General features: G+C 42.0%; 1 protein-coding gene across 1 annotated transcript; it reads left to right on the top strand.

The window, feature by feature from the left end:
- The first annotated feature begins 1,219 nt into the window (after window positions 1-1,219).
- eif3eb (eukaryotic translation initiation factor 3, subunit E, b) lies at window positions 1,220-13,426 on the top strand. Its single transcript, XM_076301720.1, has 13 exons — window positions 1,220-1,323; window positions 1,609-1,726; window positions 1,840-1,957; window positions 2,079-2,121; window positions 2,283-2,387; window positions 3,491-3,616; window positions 4,997-5,121; window positions 7,935-8,061; window positions 8,531-8,632; window positions 9,327-9,436; window positions 11,419-11,521; window positions 12,075-12,209; window positions 13,277-13,426. Exons 1-13 carry the CDS (start codon window positions 1,234-1,236, stop codon window positions 13,313-13,315), a joined length of 1,341 nt encoding a protein of 446 aa, XP_076157835.1. The 5' UTR covers window positions 1,220-1,233; the 3' UTR covers window positions 13,316-13,426.
- The last annotated feature ends 4,408 nt before the right edge of the window (window positions 13,427-17,834 follow it).

Genomic DNA, 17,834 nt, shown 5'->3' with positions numbered 1-17,834 from the left:
GTGTGTGCTAATCCTAAGTATTGATTTACAACTGATGAGGGAATTAAGGCTCTCATACAAGATGGTTTTCAAGGAATCCATAAAAAAACAAAAAATACACATACCATACACACACACACACTCACAGAGAGAAAGAGAGAGAGGGGGTGGGGGCAGCGAATAAACCTTAAACTCCACAATTGTTTTTTTCCCCCTCTAAAGCATGAATATCGTTTATAGCAGTCTGCCTCATATGAATCACAGCTTGGCCAAGAAGGACCTCCTACAATGAAAGGATGGGGTCTGGTGATCACCATGCAGAGCAGCCACCCACAGATATGGCTTCTGTGTGACATTTATATTCTCCGATGAAATGGCTCAGATTCAGCGATTATGTTCTGGCTCTGGTCCATTACACAGATTGCAGTGCAGGCTTTGCCAGTGCTATCTGGTTCTTGTAAAAGTTTTCTTTCTTTCTGACACTGACAGACAGGCATGTTCACCAATTCTTTGCAGAGGCACTACTCAGTCACCTGACTGTAGTTGTGGTGGTTATCCTTCTGTGAGACAATGATGGATTCCAACAAGACAGAGCCACATTGGTCTCTGTGGAACTATGTGGGTGGATAGACTGAGGCTGCAACTAAACACCTACTGTACAGTATATATTTTTTTAACAAGCCAATTAACACAACTTGCACTTCAGTGAACATTGTTAAACAATCAACTCTATTAGAATGCTCTCATCTAACTTGTCTTCAAAGCAGGCTTTGAAATTATAACAGGAAATCTGGGTATCCTATCTCCCTGGAGACCAGAAGCAGCAATAGACTCCCACTAGTCATTTTAGCTGTGAGCTATTTCAGCAGCACTGACATGAATGTCAATTGACAAGGCAGGAGGCTGGGAGAGATCTCCATTCCGCAAAGGGCCCATTTCTCTTGCCTAATCCATACAGCTAGCCCCTACCTATTAAGAGAGTGTCCACTGAAGAAAAGCCTGAGTGGTTAAGCAATCGCCTGAAGGGCAGCGCAGAGCCAGGCATGGGCTGACTCCTCGCACCACTCTAAAAAACACAAACCCTACTGGCTCTTATCCACATGGATTAAATCCATACTCAACGCGAATACCAAATTGGGTACACTTTTACCATAACGCTCCGTACCGCTATGGGGCAGTAGAGTTGTTGCGGCGCCATTGACACGTTTGGACTATTACAGCAGAAGAAGAAGACGGGGAAGTTCTTTTTCCAAAATGGCGGAGTACGATCTGACCACCAAGATCGCGCACTTTTTAGACAGGCATTTGGTCTTTCCCTTGTTGGAATTTCTTTCTGTGAAAGAGGTATGGTTACCTTTTCTTGTCCATTGATTACAATTCGAATGAGTGTCTATTCCAAGATATCGAATATAGTGTTCTTTCCACCCACGTGCTAGCATCCGTCCGTCGCTGACAACCCAGCCGGCATCCTATGGTTGTTTGGCGTTAGGCTAGCCCGGCTATTAGCCAGCTAATGCTAGCTAGTCAGCTGATTATCACTCACGTAATAAATTAATGCTAGATCGGTGATTTAGGTGTATAGATGTTACGTGCTTATATTTTGCTTACCATGAATGTTGTCTCACTTAGATTTACAATGAGAAAGAACTCCTCCAAGGCAAACTGGATCTGCTCAGCGACACTAACATGGTGGATTTCGCCATGGATGTGTACAAAAACCTGTTACCCGATAAGGAGATCCCCCATTGTGAGTATAATGGATGACATAATTTTGCGTGTTATATTCTGTTACATTTAATCACTTTGCCTTTATTATAGCCCATATATGTGCATTGAGTTTCACTGTTGTCTTGTTTTCAGCGTTAAGAGAAAAGAGAACGACTGTAGTAGCACAGTTAAAACAGCTGCAGTCGGAAACGGAACCCATCGTTAAGATGTTCGAGGACCCGGAGACCACCCGACAGATGCAGTCAACAAGGTGAATTCTCCTAATTCAAACCCATTCATATGGTGTTAACTTAGGAATTTCCTCTAAAACTAAAATCTTACTTGTCAGGCAACATGACTGATTCTCCCTTTGTAATTTGTGCTATTTGTAGAGATGGGAGGATGCTGTTTGACTATTTGGCGGAGAAACACAATGTAAGTTCCCTATCTCAACTCATTCACTCTGTGTCTAATGCTTTGTGTATGTAAACACACACACTTACCTCATATTTACCTTTTTTGTCACATAATGTTGTGTATACTCCTGTACTATGTTTGTAAACCCAATGACTGATGTTTACACTTTGCATCCACAGTTCCGTCAGGAGTACCTGGACACTCTTTACCGATATGCCAAGTTTCAGTATGAGTGTGGCAACTACTCTGGTGCTGCAGAATACCTGTACTTCTTCCGTGTGTTGGTGAGTGTCAGACCTGCGTTTAGGAGTTGCAGATGCTTTCCAGCTCAGGTTCATCTGGCCATATAGATCCTTGTCCAGACACAGTTTCTGTGACATTGTGAACTGGTTGTAAATAACAGCTGTACACTAAAAACATGTCAGAGTGCTTCATTGAGAGCAATTGTCAGAGTACTTCATTGATGTTTGTAAAAGATGCAAATGACGCTGCCGGGGTAAACTATGTGTGATTTGTCCTCATCTAGGTGCTTTAGCATCTGCTGCAAGCATTGTGATTGTTTGTGAAACAAGCAGTTCAATTTCCTGATGTAAAAGCAAAGCTGTTTCCCATTTGTAATCCATTCTAGGATCTTTGCTCTTGACCCCTTTTCCCAAATTGCTTTCCTCAAGAATTTTTTCAGTGAAATCATAGGGTTGTTGGTACAGGTGTAACAGTTTGCAAAAATCACGGTTCAATGTGTACCTCAGTTCAGTTAATTTTCGGTACGGTAAGCCTGTAGGTACAGCAAGCCTGAAATTCACTGACAATATTGCTGATGCACAACGGGAATAGTATTTTGAAAAGGTGTCATGTTGGTTTTTTTTGTTGGTTTTTTTTGGTGGTTAATTGATGGTCCGCCATTTAATGTGTTTGTGTGGGAATTTAAATTTGAAACCTGGTCCAAAGGCAAAAACACCTACTGTTAAAGACTGCATTCGGTACACATCTGTATTGAGCCTAACGTCCTGTACCTAAACGGTTCGATAAGAATATGTGTGCCTTTACACCCCTAGTTGTTGGTCCATCCATGTTTTTTGTCAATCCATGGAGAGGGTCCAGCAAGGTGTATTCAGATGTAATGTCTGCAGAGGTTGTTAATTACCATGTACTCTTCCACTTGTGTGGCATATCTGAAGAAACCTAGGAAAGGTTTGGCCATACATAGAGTTTGTAATATTTTGCTTAGAGGTTTTAACCACTTTATCTGTATTTGGTTGATTATCTGTGTATATTGTCTGCATGTGTATCGCCTGTTATGCTTTGTCCTCACTTGAAAAGCCTCAATTACCAGAACCATATTACACATAAGTTTGGTCAGTAAATGTGCTTGTGATTTGTCCATCAGGTTCCTTCCACGGACAGGAATGCTCTGAGCTCGCTGTGGGGTAAACTGGCCTCTGAAATCCTCATGCAGAACTGGGAGGCAGCCATGGAGGACCTGACCCGCCTCAGAGAAACCATTGACAACAACGTAAGCAGCAGTCACTTTCTTTCTGCTTAAAACCACATCACCAACATCTCTCCTTTTTGTTTTTGCATGGCCATTTTGTTGAATCATGTTTCAACCTTTCCCAATTCTGAAATTTGAAGGTGAACTGTTTTATTTCGGATGATTTGAGTTAGTAGTCCTGCCATGACGAAAGATCATTGTTATAGTTTGTGTAGTTGTGATAGTTGTGTAGTGTCTGTATTTGTATGGCGGGACATGACTGTTTGATGCACTTAATGTTGCACAGTAATGTATTTATTATGTTAGTTACTTCTGGCTTCCTTCTCCGGAACATTTAAGGTTGGCCAACAAAACTGTAGCACTAACATCCTCTGATGTTTATGTGGCTTGTTTTCATACTCTGTTAGTTTATTTCAGTTAAATAAATAGCAAAACTTCAATCTTTAACTAATACAAAGCCAGAAGTGTGCTGTGACTTTTGTTCTTAATGGACATAGCACAGGCACTAGCATAACATTGTGCTAGAGTTGCAGAATAAAATAAGTATTCATCAAATATAATGAGATGCAATTGCAGGCAATATTTCCATATCTCAATACAAAGTAGCGGCTATTTATCTATCCATCCAAATCCAACATCCCATAATTTTAAGTGCACTATGATGTATAGGCCCTGCATTAGCCGCATAATGTAATGTTGTGTCCCAGCTGGCAGCTCGTTGTGAATTTACTGGTGCCGGTGTTTGGGGAAACTGTTGCTTTTTTGCTCACACATTACCAGACTGCTGGGAGCTAATTTGCTGTTATTGCAGCAATGTGCTTAGGATTCAAAGTATGTAAAAAGCAATTTGGCCTAGCCCTGGTCTATAATTTCTAGTGCTAATGCTTAAAACTGTTTACATTTTGTGTTTGAACTAGGCATGAATTATTGAAAGCCAGAAGGCAGTAATTGCAAAACACGCATACTTAAAAAAAAATAAAAAACACACTCTCATTCAAAGGTAGCCATTGGGTTTGGACTAGTTCACAGCGGTTCCAAATTCTCTTTAGACAGACCCCACAGATGGTCAGTCTGCCACTGCAGTCATTCTGTTGTACTGGGTCTGTAAGCAGTAGGCATGGGCACTGACACTTTTTGTTTGTTTTTAATCACTGTTGTGATTCAAATGTGCATATGTGCTCCTTGGTTGCTCTCCAAGAAGTGATACACTCAGAGAAATTATCAGCTTATTTAAGATGCAACTTCTGTTAACTTGTTTCTTGGTGACTTTGTTGTCAAGGCAACTTCTGGCGCTATATTGTAGCTTCAAATTTGTCACAACTGCGACCTCTAATTTTGCCTGGTAACTTCTGGTCAGCTATTCTGGCGACTCACTTGCACATCTCTCATTATGCGTTTCAGTCTGTGAGCTCCCCTCTCCAGTCCCTCCAGCAGAGGACATGGCTCATCCACTGGTCCCTGTTTGTCTTCTTCAACCACCCCAAGGGCCGTGACAACATCATCGAGCTTTTCCTCTACCAGCCACAGTGAGTAGTTGACTCTTTTTGTATTTGCACATACCTGTTGTGACTTGTGGCCAGGAAGATGGTGGGTAATGGTGCTAGGTTCACATCCTTGTTTATGCTGTTTTTCGAAAAAAATATTATGACATTGTGATGTAGTTTTGAGTCCGTATCACCAGTCCTTACTTTATACTCATTCACTCTGACCAGAGGGTGTCGCTCAGTACAGAGCTACAAAGAGGAAGCTTCCTGGATGATGAAACCCTCCTCCCCAAAGTTTCCACAGTAACCAGTCTCTTATGCAAGGCTGTGAAAGCCTGTCCCCAGGGGTCTCCTTTTAAAGATGGGCAGCAGTGTAGCTAGCCCAAGGGGGGGTGGGGGCGAGTGTGGGGGTGGGGGCCTGAGCAATTCGGGAGGCCCTGGAGCACACCATACAGTGACTGTGTGCTTTGAGTGAGGTTTTTTTTTTGTTGTGTATGGACACGCATTGTTCTAGAAGAAACGGGCAGTGGTGGTTTGGTGACTAAGGAACTGGGGTTAGCCAGCGGTAGCAAGAGAAACCTTGTGGGTTCAATTCTCGGCTGCCACAGTTTGCCCCTTAGCAAGTGGGCCACGGCTGCTTTGGGGTTTCCATTGGCTGACGTTTCCATTTTCAACGCCAAATATAGGCCAATCCACAAAAAAGTAACAGGCATTAGGACGAACGTAAAGAGGGCGCTTGTAGACGCAAGCCATATTTCTGATTTATTGGCGTGAAGTTTCGTGCACAATGACAAACAGGAGTGCTACATTCTCGAAAAACAATAAGCCGAGTATACTGCCATTACATCAGTGACAAACATTACTGCAGGCTTCAATGTAGCTGTGTTTACGATTAGAAATGTCAAACAAATTTCGCCTACGTAGAACTCGATTGCACAGTTTGCATAGCCTACCGCTTTGTTCTTCTCCATAGTTTGATATACCAAAAATCCGAAGTACTTCCACATCGAACTCCTCAAGTTATTAGGGCCTATCACTAGTCTCTCTCATGTCGCACAGGTTGATCGCGTTGTCCTCCATTTTTGGCAAAACACGAGCAGCACAGCAGCTGATTGAAACAGCTGTTTCCGGTGCGTAAAATTGGTGGGAAGTTTCTTTTTAGCTTTCGCAATGCTTACTGCACTTCGGAATTCTTTTATATTCTTATATTCTTGTTTTGTGAATTTTGTTTAATTTGTTTAAAATTAATAGTGTACATATTTGGTTAAAATCGATTACCTATTGTAGTTTTTGAAACTTGTGTTGTTTGGTCCAATCGATTGTGCAATCGATTTTCGAACGTAAAGTGACAGCCCTGGTTAGCACTCTGGACTTGTCCCGACGGGTGGGCCACGGCTGAAGTGCCCTTGAGCAAGGCACCTAACCCCTCACTGCTCCCCGAGCGCCGCTGTGGTTGCAGGCAGCTCACTGCGCTGGGATTAGTGTGTGCTTCACCTCACTGTGTGTTCACTGTGTGCTGTGTGTGTTTCACTAATTCACGGATTGGATTAAATGCAGAGACCAAATTTCCCTCACAGGATCAAAAAAGTATATATACTTAATACTATATACTTACATATTTAGATGCTTAACCTTGAGTTGCTCCAGGTGGACTATCAGTGCTGCAGGTCTCTTGTAAATGGCTTTGGATTAACACATCATCTAAATACATACTTTAATAGAAAAATGTATCCGCATTTTAATTGGAAACAGAAAAAATAAAGGCGGCTCTGTGCTGCACAGGAGCCTTGGAAGACACCTGGCAGTAATGCACACCTCTTCAGAGATTCAGATTACAGGGCCCAAGATTTTCAATCTAGCGAGCTTAATCATTTTTAAGTAGGCCTCTGCCCACTCTATGCAGAGCGCAGCAACTCCTTGGCTGCGACAGTAGTGTGGGTGGGGTTGCCATCGCTCTTGTGCAGTGGCACAGTGTCTTTTGAGCTGCGCTCTGCCCACTGCTTGCGGCCCCGCTTTTCAATTAGGTAGCACTCTGCAAGAAGCGGCTTCGCTAGTGTGAATGGCGTATAGGCTGTGAAACGCCATATTAAGGATCAAAGGGAGATGGTAGAGCACCCTTAAGCTAATGTAAATGTGTGTTTGATCCTCTACCCAGCCCATACGTTTGTGTGTGTGTGTGTGTGACTAGGTAGCTAAATGGTCCTACACTCTCATACACAAATCTATACATAGAGAGCCTGCAGAAGTTTGGTACTTGTTGCCTTGATATTTGTGTGTGTTGTGTTCAAATTTTTTTCAAGTGCATGGATTTTGCAAAACACTAGCTCTGTTTTGATCTGTCATCTATTAAGATAATTTTTTGTAGCTCTAGACCACTACTTTATGGATGTAAATAGACTCCAGATATGTCTCAACTGTAGATGTCTTATCATATAAATGGTTTTATCATATAATGGTATTTATGGTTTGTTACATTGTGTATGTCGTTTTAGAGCAATGTATGTCATGGTTCTGAAGGAATGTCCAGCTTAAATTCATGGGATCTTACAAAATGCTATAGCTGTGCTTCTAAAATGTATGATATAATTTAGCTCTTGGGGCCAAACTTGTAAAAGTAATATCTTAAAAAGTATTTGGAGTAGAGCTACATGATTTTTGTAAGGACCCATGAAATTTAATTAATTTAATTAAAAAAATAAAATAATTGACTGTGCTCTACTGCAATGTACTTAACCAAGAGTTCCTCTAGGGGAACTGTCCCTGTAATTAGGTCCCTGTAGTAAAATAATTCTCAAAATATTCTAAATGTTCTAAGCTCTGAATAACAAATAAATAAATATTGTGGTTTCTCTCAGGTACCTGAACGCTATCCAGACCATGTGCCCCCACATCCTGCGCTACCTCACCACGGCCGTCATCACCAACAAGGACGTACGCAAGCGTCGGCAGGTGCTCAAGGACTTGGTCAAGGTCATCCAGCAGGTGAGTTTGGGCCCCGAGACAGCATTCCTTTCTCAGCTTCTGCTGACAAATGTTTTAGGAACCCAAGACGGGGGAGAGGCACGGGATCAGACTGAGCTGCAAGCTTTGCACTCTGATACAGCACTTTTTCTTTATTATTTATTTTAGTTTTTTATTTATTTACTTTTATCGGGGGGGGGGTTTAGTTTGGCCCCCACAGTGTGGTAAAATTAATGGCGTTTTAATGTGGTCATGTGGGTGTAGCTCTGTGGTGTTGACCTGCAGGTGTTCCTTTGCTTTATTTCATTTGACTCTAACAAAAGCTTGTTCATGTCATTGCAGTAGGCCACAAAAAGGTGTTCTAGCTACAGGACACTTCAGCACAGGATTCAGTCCTGCCTTATCCTTTTTTTTTTTCACTCTCTCACTTCTCACTTGTTTTCTCTCTCTCTCTCTGTCTCTATCTCTCTCTATTTTTGTCTCTCCACAGGAGTCTTACACTTACAAGGATCCCATCACAGAGTTTGTGGAGTGCCTGTATGTGAACTTCGACTTTGACAGTGCTCAGAGGAAACTGCGGGAGTGCGAGTCGGTAAGCCCACACCCCCCTCCCTCCCATCTTTGTCTGAAGGCGCGGGAGTGTTTCGGTGTGTCGGTTCAGGTTGTCGCATCACCTACCTGATTCCCCATCAACGTGTCCTAATAGGCTAGTCTGTGTATGTTGTTGTCAGTGTCAGTATGCTAGTGGGAATCCCTTCAGAGTGGCTTAGGAATGGAATTCCTCTGAACAAGAGGCACAGAGAGGGAGAGACAGACAAACACGCACACACACGCACGCACGCTAGCAAATCCTGACATCTCGAAAGCTGAGCAATTCACTACCAGCTCAGAGCCAGTGGCACCACTGACTAGGGAAACCTGACAACTCAAAGGCTTCTGTTTTATGTTGCAGCAGCGCAAACGTTTGGTTGTTTGTGTGCTTGTTTGGTAATGACATGTATGCAGTACCTTAATCAGTCATGACGTGGAAGTAGATCATGATCCTAAAATAGCCAGCTCATGTACATATTTAGGATGCCATGTTTGCCAAGTGAACATGCATTAGTGGCAAAGCCCATTCCACCATGAAATTACTCACATAATCAACATTTCACTCACTTTTTGAGACACCGGATATTGCCCACGTAGCCTTCATCTTCTTTCCTAAGAATTGAATAGAAGGAGGCTGAGTCTGTTGTTGCTGTCATCACGGAGTCCTTAATTTGTTTTTGGTCGCTATCTCTCAGGTGTTGGTGAATGACTTCTTCCTGGTCGCCTGTTTGGAGGACTTCATCGAGAACGCTCGTCTGTTCATTTTTGAGACCTTTTGTCGCATCCACCAGTGCATCAGCATCAGGTAAGCAGAGCGGGCGCGCCATCACTAAGGGAGGGAGGGTGTGGGGAGGTGAGCTTGATTGTATTGCTTGGGCCAAATTTCTCCAGCTCCCTTGAGAAATACACCGACTGTAGAAAATAGAGGAAATGGAGGATAATAGGGGCTTTGTGTTTCCCTCGTGAGTAAGAGTTACTCTAATGGGAGAGAGCGAGAGAGATGGAGAAGGAGAGAGAGAGAAAGAAAGAAAGAAAGAAAGAAAGAGAAAATGAAGTCCAGTGGGTGGTGTTGCGGTCAGGCTCTTATTCCCCTCAGGCGACTGGTTGCAGCGCTGTTAGTTATGAGGAGGCCAAAGACCTCGTGAGAAATCAATGCACTCTCAGTCGGGTGGAACAAGCGTATTGGAAAAGCGCGATGCTGAAATGGGAGTGTTCCCGCTTGTTTCTAGCCCGTATCCATCAGCTTGCCCTCTGAAGTCACGCTATTAACACAAAACACCCGGCTCTCTTATGGACATTAAAGAAACCTAATGTTAATACTAGTGTTGTCATGATGCCAAACTTATGACTTCGATATGAAACGTGCCATAAGTATCCCAATACCGATGCTAAAGTGGTGCTACGGCAGAGACCCAAAACACCAAGAACAGTACAGCAGAGTATTAGCCGCACTGTGAATAAACTGCAGGACAGTGTGTCATGCATAGTAAAAAAAACAAAACCATGTGTTAACCGCAGTGCCCAATAGCTCAAGATCATAAATAAGAACGAATACAAATAAATGCATTCCCTTGTATAGCCCTACCGTGTGTATTAACCTCATAGCTGAAGAAATGTAGCAAAATTAATATATAAATCTCAATTAATTGGTAGTTGTCACACCCACTGTGTATGCAAGGAGCATGGCGGGGAGTGGAAGCAGAGCACTGCAAACACTTATGGCTTTTATTTAAACACACAATGGGAAATTGTACCTTTTTGTAAGGGTACTGTGATACATTTCTAGTTTCTAGTATAGCTACACCGTGCAGTACTAGATAATGCACACAAAACCACTGGTCTGAGCTATGAGAACTTTTCCTTCTAATATCGTTATTGCAAGAATATTGATAGTGAATGTAACTTCAAGTTGGCTCGTCTGCAGAAGGAAATCCTTGGTTGCGGTAGGTCATGTAAATGGTGATGGTCTGTTATTTGCACTGACTGGTGGAGCTGATGACAGCTGGTGCCTCTGTAGTGGTGCAGAGTGGAGCGGTCTTCCTAGTGTGCACTGCATCTGATTGGAGGGACTTAATAGAGTTGTTTTCTTGTTCTGTTGCATTGCTCAATGTGTGGGTAGTTGGGTTTCTTGTATGTAGCAATGCTAAATATAGAAGCTGATAAGTGCTTACTAATTGGAGGGACTCAACGGAGTTGTTTTTGTTGTCGTTGTTGTTTATCTTGATATGTTGCTATGCTGAATGTGGGGAGTTTGTTCTCTTGTATGTAGCAATGCTGAATATATAAGCTGATAAGTGCTTGCTAATTGGAGGGACTCAACGGAGTTGTTGTTTTTGTCGTTGTTGTTTATCTTGATATGTTGCTATGCTGAATGTGGGGAGTTTGTTCTCTTGTATGTAGCAATGTTGAATATAGATGCTAATAATGAGTGCTTCCTTTCTCATCGGTCGTGTCCACAATTGCCAGTGTACCTGTTTGCTAGTGGGTATAATCAAAGCTGAAGTTCTGTCTCCTCCATACTCACTAAGAATAAGTCCCAACTGATGTGTGTCTCCCTTTAATGTTAAGAGTGGGCTCTAGCAGTAAGTTTTACTGAAAGTAGGGCCCACCTAAAGGGTGTCTCGCTTCATCATTTAGAGCAGAGTCTAACGTTAAGTCTTACTGAAAGTAGGCTCCAACTGAAGTCTCTCCCTTTATCAATGTGAGCAGGGTTGAACATTACATTTTTTGTGTCCCAACGTCAGCGTTGTACAAGGTGGCCAACATTTAAGTTTTGTCTCCCTACAGCATGCTGGCTGACAAGCTGAACATGTCCCCAGAGGAAGCCGAGAGATGGATCGTCAACCTCATCCGCAACGCCCGGCTGGATGCCAAGATCGACTCCAAACTGGTGAGACACCCCACTGGAGACTTTGTGTGTGTGTGCGCGTGCATGCTTTGCTACAGTTGGTCTACTGATTTTCAAGGCACAGTGGGACGTGTTCCAGAAGGGAACCGTCCTGTGTAGCTCCACACACGACTGCACAGTAGAGTTTCGTTTAAAAGGTTTGATTTCCAGAGTATTCTTGGAATGATTACATGAGAGTCTGTGTTTGGAGCAACATTGCAATGTGGAGTAACATTCAGTTTTGGAACAAACCTTAATTACATGAGATTGTTACATACTTGGAGGAAACGGGACAACTTCCGAGCGATATGGTTGGAAGCAGATGTTTTTGGGTTACTGTCTGGGGTTTAGAGACTAGGGGGGTGAATTTAGGACTGCATGTGGGTGCTGATGATTGCTACACTAGTGGCATTTGGCATTTCTAAACCAAAGGCACAGAGGGGGGTGGGGTGCAGTTGAAAATGTTTGTTGTAGATGTCAAACGTTTCTCTCTTTCTCTCTTTCTCTGTCTTTCTCTCTCTCTCTCCCTCTCTCTTTCTCTCTTTCTCTCTTATAGGGTCACGTGGTGATGGGGAACAACGCTGTGTCCCCGTACCAGCAGGTGATCGAGAAGACCAAGAGCCTCTCATTCCGTAGCCAGATGCTGGCCATGAACATCGAGAAGAAGATTAGTCACAGCAACAGGACCGAGGTGAGTCGGTTATCACAGACTACACACACACTGGGTTTGGCCTTTACCGTCTACATCAGCTCTTTTTCAAAAAAGTTTCTTTGTGTTTAGTGATCATGTCAATGTTAACTTTTGCAAAAACTAATAGGGGCTATATGTACTGTAAGCCTGACTAGCTGTCACCTTGCGAGCTAAGTATTGTGATATTCCCTACCTCGAGCTGATTTAGGGCAATGTATTGCTGTATTTTTACAACACAACCTCCTCTTACTCCGCAGAGGTAAACAAATGTTTTGGCCTGAAGGTTATCCGCAGTATGAAAACATTGATTGAATGATGTCTAGAGGCTCTGTGTCTCTCCAGTAATGAAGCATTTCATTTTTCCACGAATGAACAAACACACATTTTACCTGCCATTACTTTAGCCTCTGAAAAGGGACTTTTGCACGAATAAACACCGTTACTGACAGTGTTTGATTATGCCTCTGATGGCACCATTACTTTTTCTTGCTGTTTTTTGCTGCAATGACTCACTAGTGTTACTTGAGATACAAAATCACACTGAGAGTGGACGGACTAGGGCTAGCTGGTTATAACTTATCTTATATAGTGGATGTGTGGACAGTACGGTCACAACAGGTTGTAGTAAATTTAGCACGTTCACATGGTACTTCTCATCAGCGCCGCATGGGTTCATTTCCTTCCTCAATGTTTGACACCAGACATAGAGCTTTGCGTAGATTTTATAATGGCAAATCTGCTCTGGCTTTTATGGTCCATATAATTTATTCATTAAGGGTACGTTTTTAACTTGCCAACAGTGTTTATTGCTCATAACAGTTGTGTTTTTATTTTTCTTCCCCGTTATGAATGTGTGTTATGTTCAAGTTAATGAAAGACACCCATTTCCATTTTAAAGTCTAGTAATAAAAATATAATTATTTCAATGCTGTATAATAGCTAATGCTATTATATTAAAGTATTGCTAACGTAAATGTGTACACTTTCAATGGCTCTATGTGATGGAGTAAGATTTCTTTCCTTCACTTCCCCTGATTGTTTTGTTTCTGTCTCTCTTTCCCCTGCAGACACCTAACTGGGCGGCCCCGGACTCTGGCTTTTATTAGAGAACCACAGGAGAGGGACGATTGATTAATTAAGTCTTTGTAACTCCCCCCAACCCCCCTCACACCCCTCCCCCCCCCAAATGAAATGCTAAACACGACTTGGTATTTAAATGGTTGGCTGCGTCTCCATTTGTTTCCATTTATCATTCAGTTTCTTTTGTAAGACACATACCTACACGCACCCCGCCAACCCCAACACACACACACACACACACACAGACACACACACACACAAATAGTTTTCCAACACAATCTCTATAGTGCCATCTAGTGCCATCTGGATGTACTGAAAAGTGTTGGGCTGCTGAAGAAGGCTAATGGTCAGTTAAAGCCAGAGTAAGGTTAACAAATTATTGGCTTTAGATTAGTGGAGAAGCAATGTCATCGGGCTGATCATCTGTTTATATGAACGAACGTGCAGAGTCTTTGATGTGACAATGACTAAGAGTAGAAGTTTACTTCACTGAAGCCAAATGGCTGACTCTATGGGCAAGGTACTTTTGGATATTGACAGTATAATCAGGGAGTAGACTCTACAGTCTCTTCTCAGAGCCCATTTGGATGAACCCATAATAATCTTGCGCTTTCATGTGCCACTTAAGCAGCTGAAGTGCTGTAGCACACATGCAGGCTGATTCACAGGGAACGAGTACCTGAAACTAGAGGGCAGATTCTGGCTTCCCAATTATACAGCCATAATGATGCCATTATGCCCATGACTCCATTTTAATTCAACTCTGTCTAGACAGTAGAGCTCTCTCATTCCCAATGAGCTCGTAAGACTTGAAGTTTATTCTACCCACACACATTTTTATGTGCGCTCCCCATGAACATAAGAAATTTGACTGTCTCTTTTATGTACTGTTGAGTGTAAATAGGAAATGCAAAGCCAAAGAGGGAGGCGTGACAATAAAAAAATAAAAAAAAGTTGAGGGGTGGATATTTCTACCGAAGACGCTGCGTAGAGATTAATATTTCCTAGTAAGGTAAGGGAGGTGGTGATTGCTTTGCATTTGAATTGCAAGCAATCAACCACTCCCGTACAACATATCATTTATACGTATTACTCCTATGCCCAGACTTGTGAAAAAGACTTTTGTCAGACTTTTGAAATCCTCTTTAATGCAAAGTAGGGAACAGCCTCCAACTTTTATTTTATTTTATTTAAAGGGACTGAATCCACAACAGTTGGTGATTAATCTCAACAACTAAGGTTTAACATGCCCACAGTCATTTGTTACAAAACCGATTAACATACACATACGTTTCTTGCTTCACTTTATCACTTAAACCAAAGCAAGTAGGTAAATAATAAGTGAATAACTCCTTAGCATTTAAGGATTTAACATTCAGCACATAGGTCCTTCAGTCTCGTAGGCAGAAATTCATCTGCTATTTTGTGACTACAAAAATCTATTCACACAGTATGCCTATAAGTCAACAGATGTGAATAAGTGTTGTCCTGTTTATGTTGCTACGAAGACTGGTTCAACACTCTGTCCAGCCCTGATCTCTGGCTTGATTTACCCTGAGATGGGGCAGCTGAATTTTTAATTCCATTTCAACTCTACCTTTATATGGCTCTGGTTTAGCCGTTTAGACGGAGACGCAACCCGGGTCGTCCTCAAAACTCTACACTTTGGAAGGAGTCTTCAGATTTTTGCGTCTTCAAGCCCCGATGGCGGGGTCGCCGTGTAAACGAAAGGCCCTTATGATAAAATATTTTGTCGTCTTCCTTCGCAATCGTTCTCGTATAAACGACCCCTCAAAGTCTGGTTCAATGTTGTGAAATTATTGAAATTATTCCTTTTGTTGTGGTGGAAAAAATATTGTTTGTGCTGTTAGTGGCTTTATAATAAGATTACATATTTTAGCCAGTGACCTTAAAAATGATTGAAAATCCTATTTTTATGTCAGAAACCAGCACAAACTGCATTAGGATATTTTATTTGTTGTGCCAGTCAATGAGTTTGAATGCAGAATATTAATTTAACACATTTTCATATAGCTTAGGTCTGCATGTGGCAAATGTGGTGGCATGAAGGTACAGAACTAATTTAAATTTCAAAATGTTACCTTACCAGTCATCAAGCATTCAGGGATCTCGATCCTCAATCTCAATCCTTTCCAGGTGTAGGTTATGCTAATTAACTTTGCTGTGCAACGGATAAATGAGAATACATAAAGGGTTCAGCCTTGATGTGTCAAGCCTTAGAAACTACCTCTAGCATTCACTGTAGCACTCTCTGTGGGCATATCTCCAGACCAGAGATTGGCTACTGCTACAAAATCCATCACTAGATGTCCTTGAGTGTGGATAGAAACAAGGAGAACATGATTATGCAGCAGTCACACCAGATCCCATTGCACCAGACTACCTTCTGAAGTTTGTCAGCTGCAACTGTGCAGGCGTCTGTGACACTCAGGTGCTGCTGTAAAAAGCAAGGAGTCAAGTGTATTTCTGCTTGCTGGAGCTGTCATGGTAACTCTTGCCAGAACATCAACCTGCCAGAAGATAACAGGAGTGAGAAAGTGAAGGGGAGTTCAGGGATGAGGTTTGTTAAATTTTAAACTGATTAAGAAAGTTTTGTTTTGTAATTGTTCAATAAAACCACTTGTTATGGATTTTTTTATGGACTTGGAGTAATTTTTACTCAAAACTAATGGCTGGGATAGATTCAGCACCCCTAAAAACCCCTAGTTAGACATCTCAAAAGCTATTGGTCAACAAAATGTTTTCATTATTTTCGCCCAGTCCCTCTGGGCACCCCAAACTTGATGGGCTCTCCAGGTGTTTCCCCGAGGATTTGGCCGTGGATAAATTGGGAGGTGTTACTCGACACCTATAGGAAGGAACACATAGTAAAAAAAGCTAATGGTAAGAAATGTTTTTGCAGATTGGTGGAAAAAAAGTCTAACTTTCCCTAACTATTTCCCTCATCTCAAGGTTAACACACAAAAAAATCTTGCTTTTATGGAAACCCCCCTGTCGTATCCAACGATAGATGTTGCATATGTTGCATTTATGTAAAGATTTTGAATTGGTATGAGGACAGCACATAAGTCCTGTAGTACAGAGGCTGAAATACATCTGTGCTGTAAACAAGTGTTGTCCTGTTTATGTTGGGGAAATTTTACAGTTGCTTTCATTCAGCAGTAGAAATAGATCAGCATAGACACATTATAAACTAGATGTACCGCGTAGCGGTACAAAATATGACCGCCGCTCAGTCCTGCACATCCATTGCGCGAAAATAAATCATATTAATGAATTTGTCTCCATCTTCTTCTGTTTGCACACATTCCGCACACAAAGTAGCCTACTGGCGCTGCAAAGGTGAATAGATTTGTTTCTGGGCCAAAAAATCTGTAACATTGTTATAAAACCTTTAAAATCTCTAAACAATCACAAGTAGGGCAGTTCATCACAGTCCATCCATTGCAACTGGACTGATGAAAGGTACACCTGTAGGCTACATTGTATTTGGGAAAAGCAGAAGGTAGCAGCATAATGTATTTATTTATTTATTATTAAACAAAACAATCCCTGTCAGTTCCATGCAGTTTTCAACAGCTAACAAGAAGAGAGGTCATGTCATGGATTTTTGTGAATGTTTCTTTTTTCTACATATGAATAAGTTTAGTCATCTAGTTCAAATGATATTCAGCTTTATTGTCAATGCACAAATTAAATACCAGTAGTCTAAAACAAAATGCCGTTTTACCCAGTGGTGCAAATAACTGACATGTCCAAAAGGGCCTTCATGAAATGCGTTGCGAGACTGTTCATACACATTTTAACGGGCAAAGTTGAAGAGCTACTGTCCGTTATTGTTTGTGCAAATAATATGCTGATTCATGTTCCCTTGCATTTTGCAACCATGAGGTCCATGGTTAAGCTCAATCTTTTGACGCAATCTTTTGATTTTCACCCAGCCTAGTCCATGGTAGGCGCCCGATAGAAATATTGTTTAATTTTGCGATTGAGATATCCACGCACTGGCGCCCCCCCCTGCGACGTGTTCGCCCCCCGGTTTTAGAGCTATTCTAAATGCAAAATTGCATAGAGGGAGTTATGACAAAACCGTGACTGTTAACAAACTATACGCTATATAAGGTAGGCCCTATGCTAGGCCTATTACACAACACAAATTGTCACTAGGCTATGCTGGCGACCCAAATAAAATCTCCGTTGGAACCAATGGCTTACACCTTACAGCTGCCACCTCTTGGCGAAAAGTTAATAGTTTTGCATATCAGTACATTTCACGTAGCTGTGAATCACGGAAAGGGCGAATGAAGTGGACACTTCTAAATGGAACCCAACCCACTGTACAGTAGCTCAAGGTCTGTGGCTAAAGCAGCCATAATGAAAGCGTTATCATTGTTTGGATACTTCACACACACGTGTTTTTTAATCGCATAGACTACAACTACCAAGCTGGAATCAAAGCACATTGACTCCCCTCTCACACCCTAAACACGCACTTCGAACAAACAAAAAGCGCCTCAGTCTCAC

This window comes from Alosa pseudoharengus, unplaced genomic scaffold, assembly GCF_046254945.1.
Source record: "Alosa pseudoharengus isolate Yale_2024_CS ecotype anadromous, Long Island Sound unplaced genomic scaffold, YU_APseudo_1.1 YU_APseudo_1.1_scf_23, whole genome shotgun sequence".
Taxonomy (NCBI): Eukaryota; Metazoa; Chordata; class Actinopteri; order Clupeiformes; family Clupeidae; genus Alosa; species Alosa pseudoharengus.
Note: the sequence above shows the minus strand (reverse complement) of the source record. Positions and strands in the feature narration are given on the sequence as shown.

What these genes read in the sequence shown, in the direction of transcription:
- eif3eb (XM_076301720.1), top strand. Translation starts at nt 1,234, where the DNA reads ATGGCGGAGTACGATCTGACCACCAAGATCGCGCACTTTTTAGACAGG. An exon ending in CTTTTCCTCTACCAGCCACA is followed by an intron (nt 5,122 to 7,934) that starts GTGAGTAGTTGA and finishes GGTTTCTCTCAG; the next exon opens with GTACCTGAACGCTATCCAGA. An exon ending in CCAAGATCGACTCCAAACTG is followed by an intron (nt 11,522 to 12,074) that starts GTGAGACACCCC and finishes TCTCTCTTATAG; the next exon opens with GGTCACGTGGTGATGGGGAA.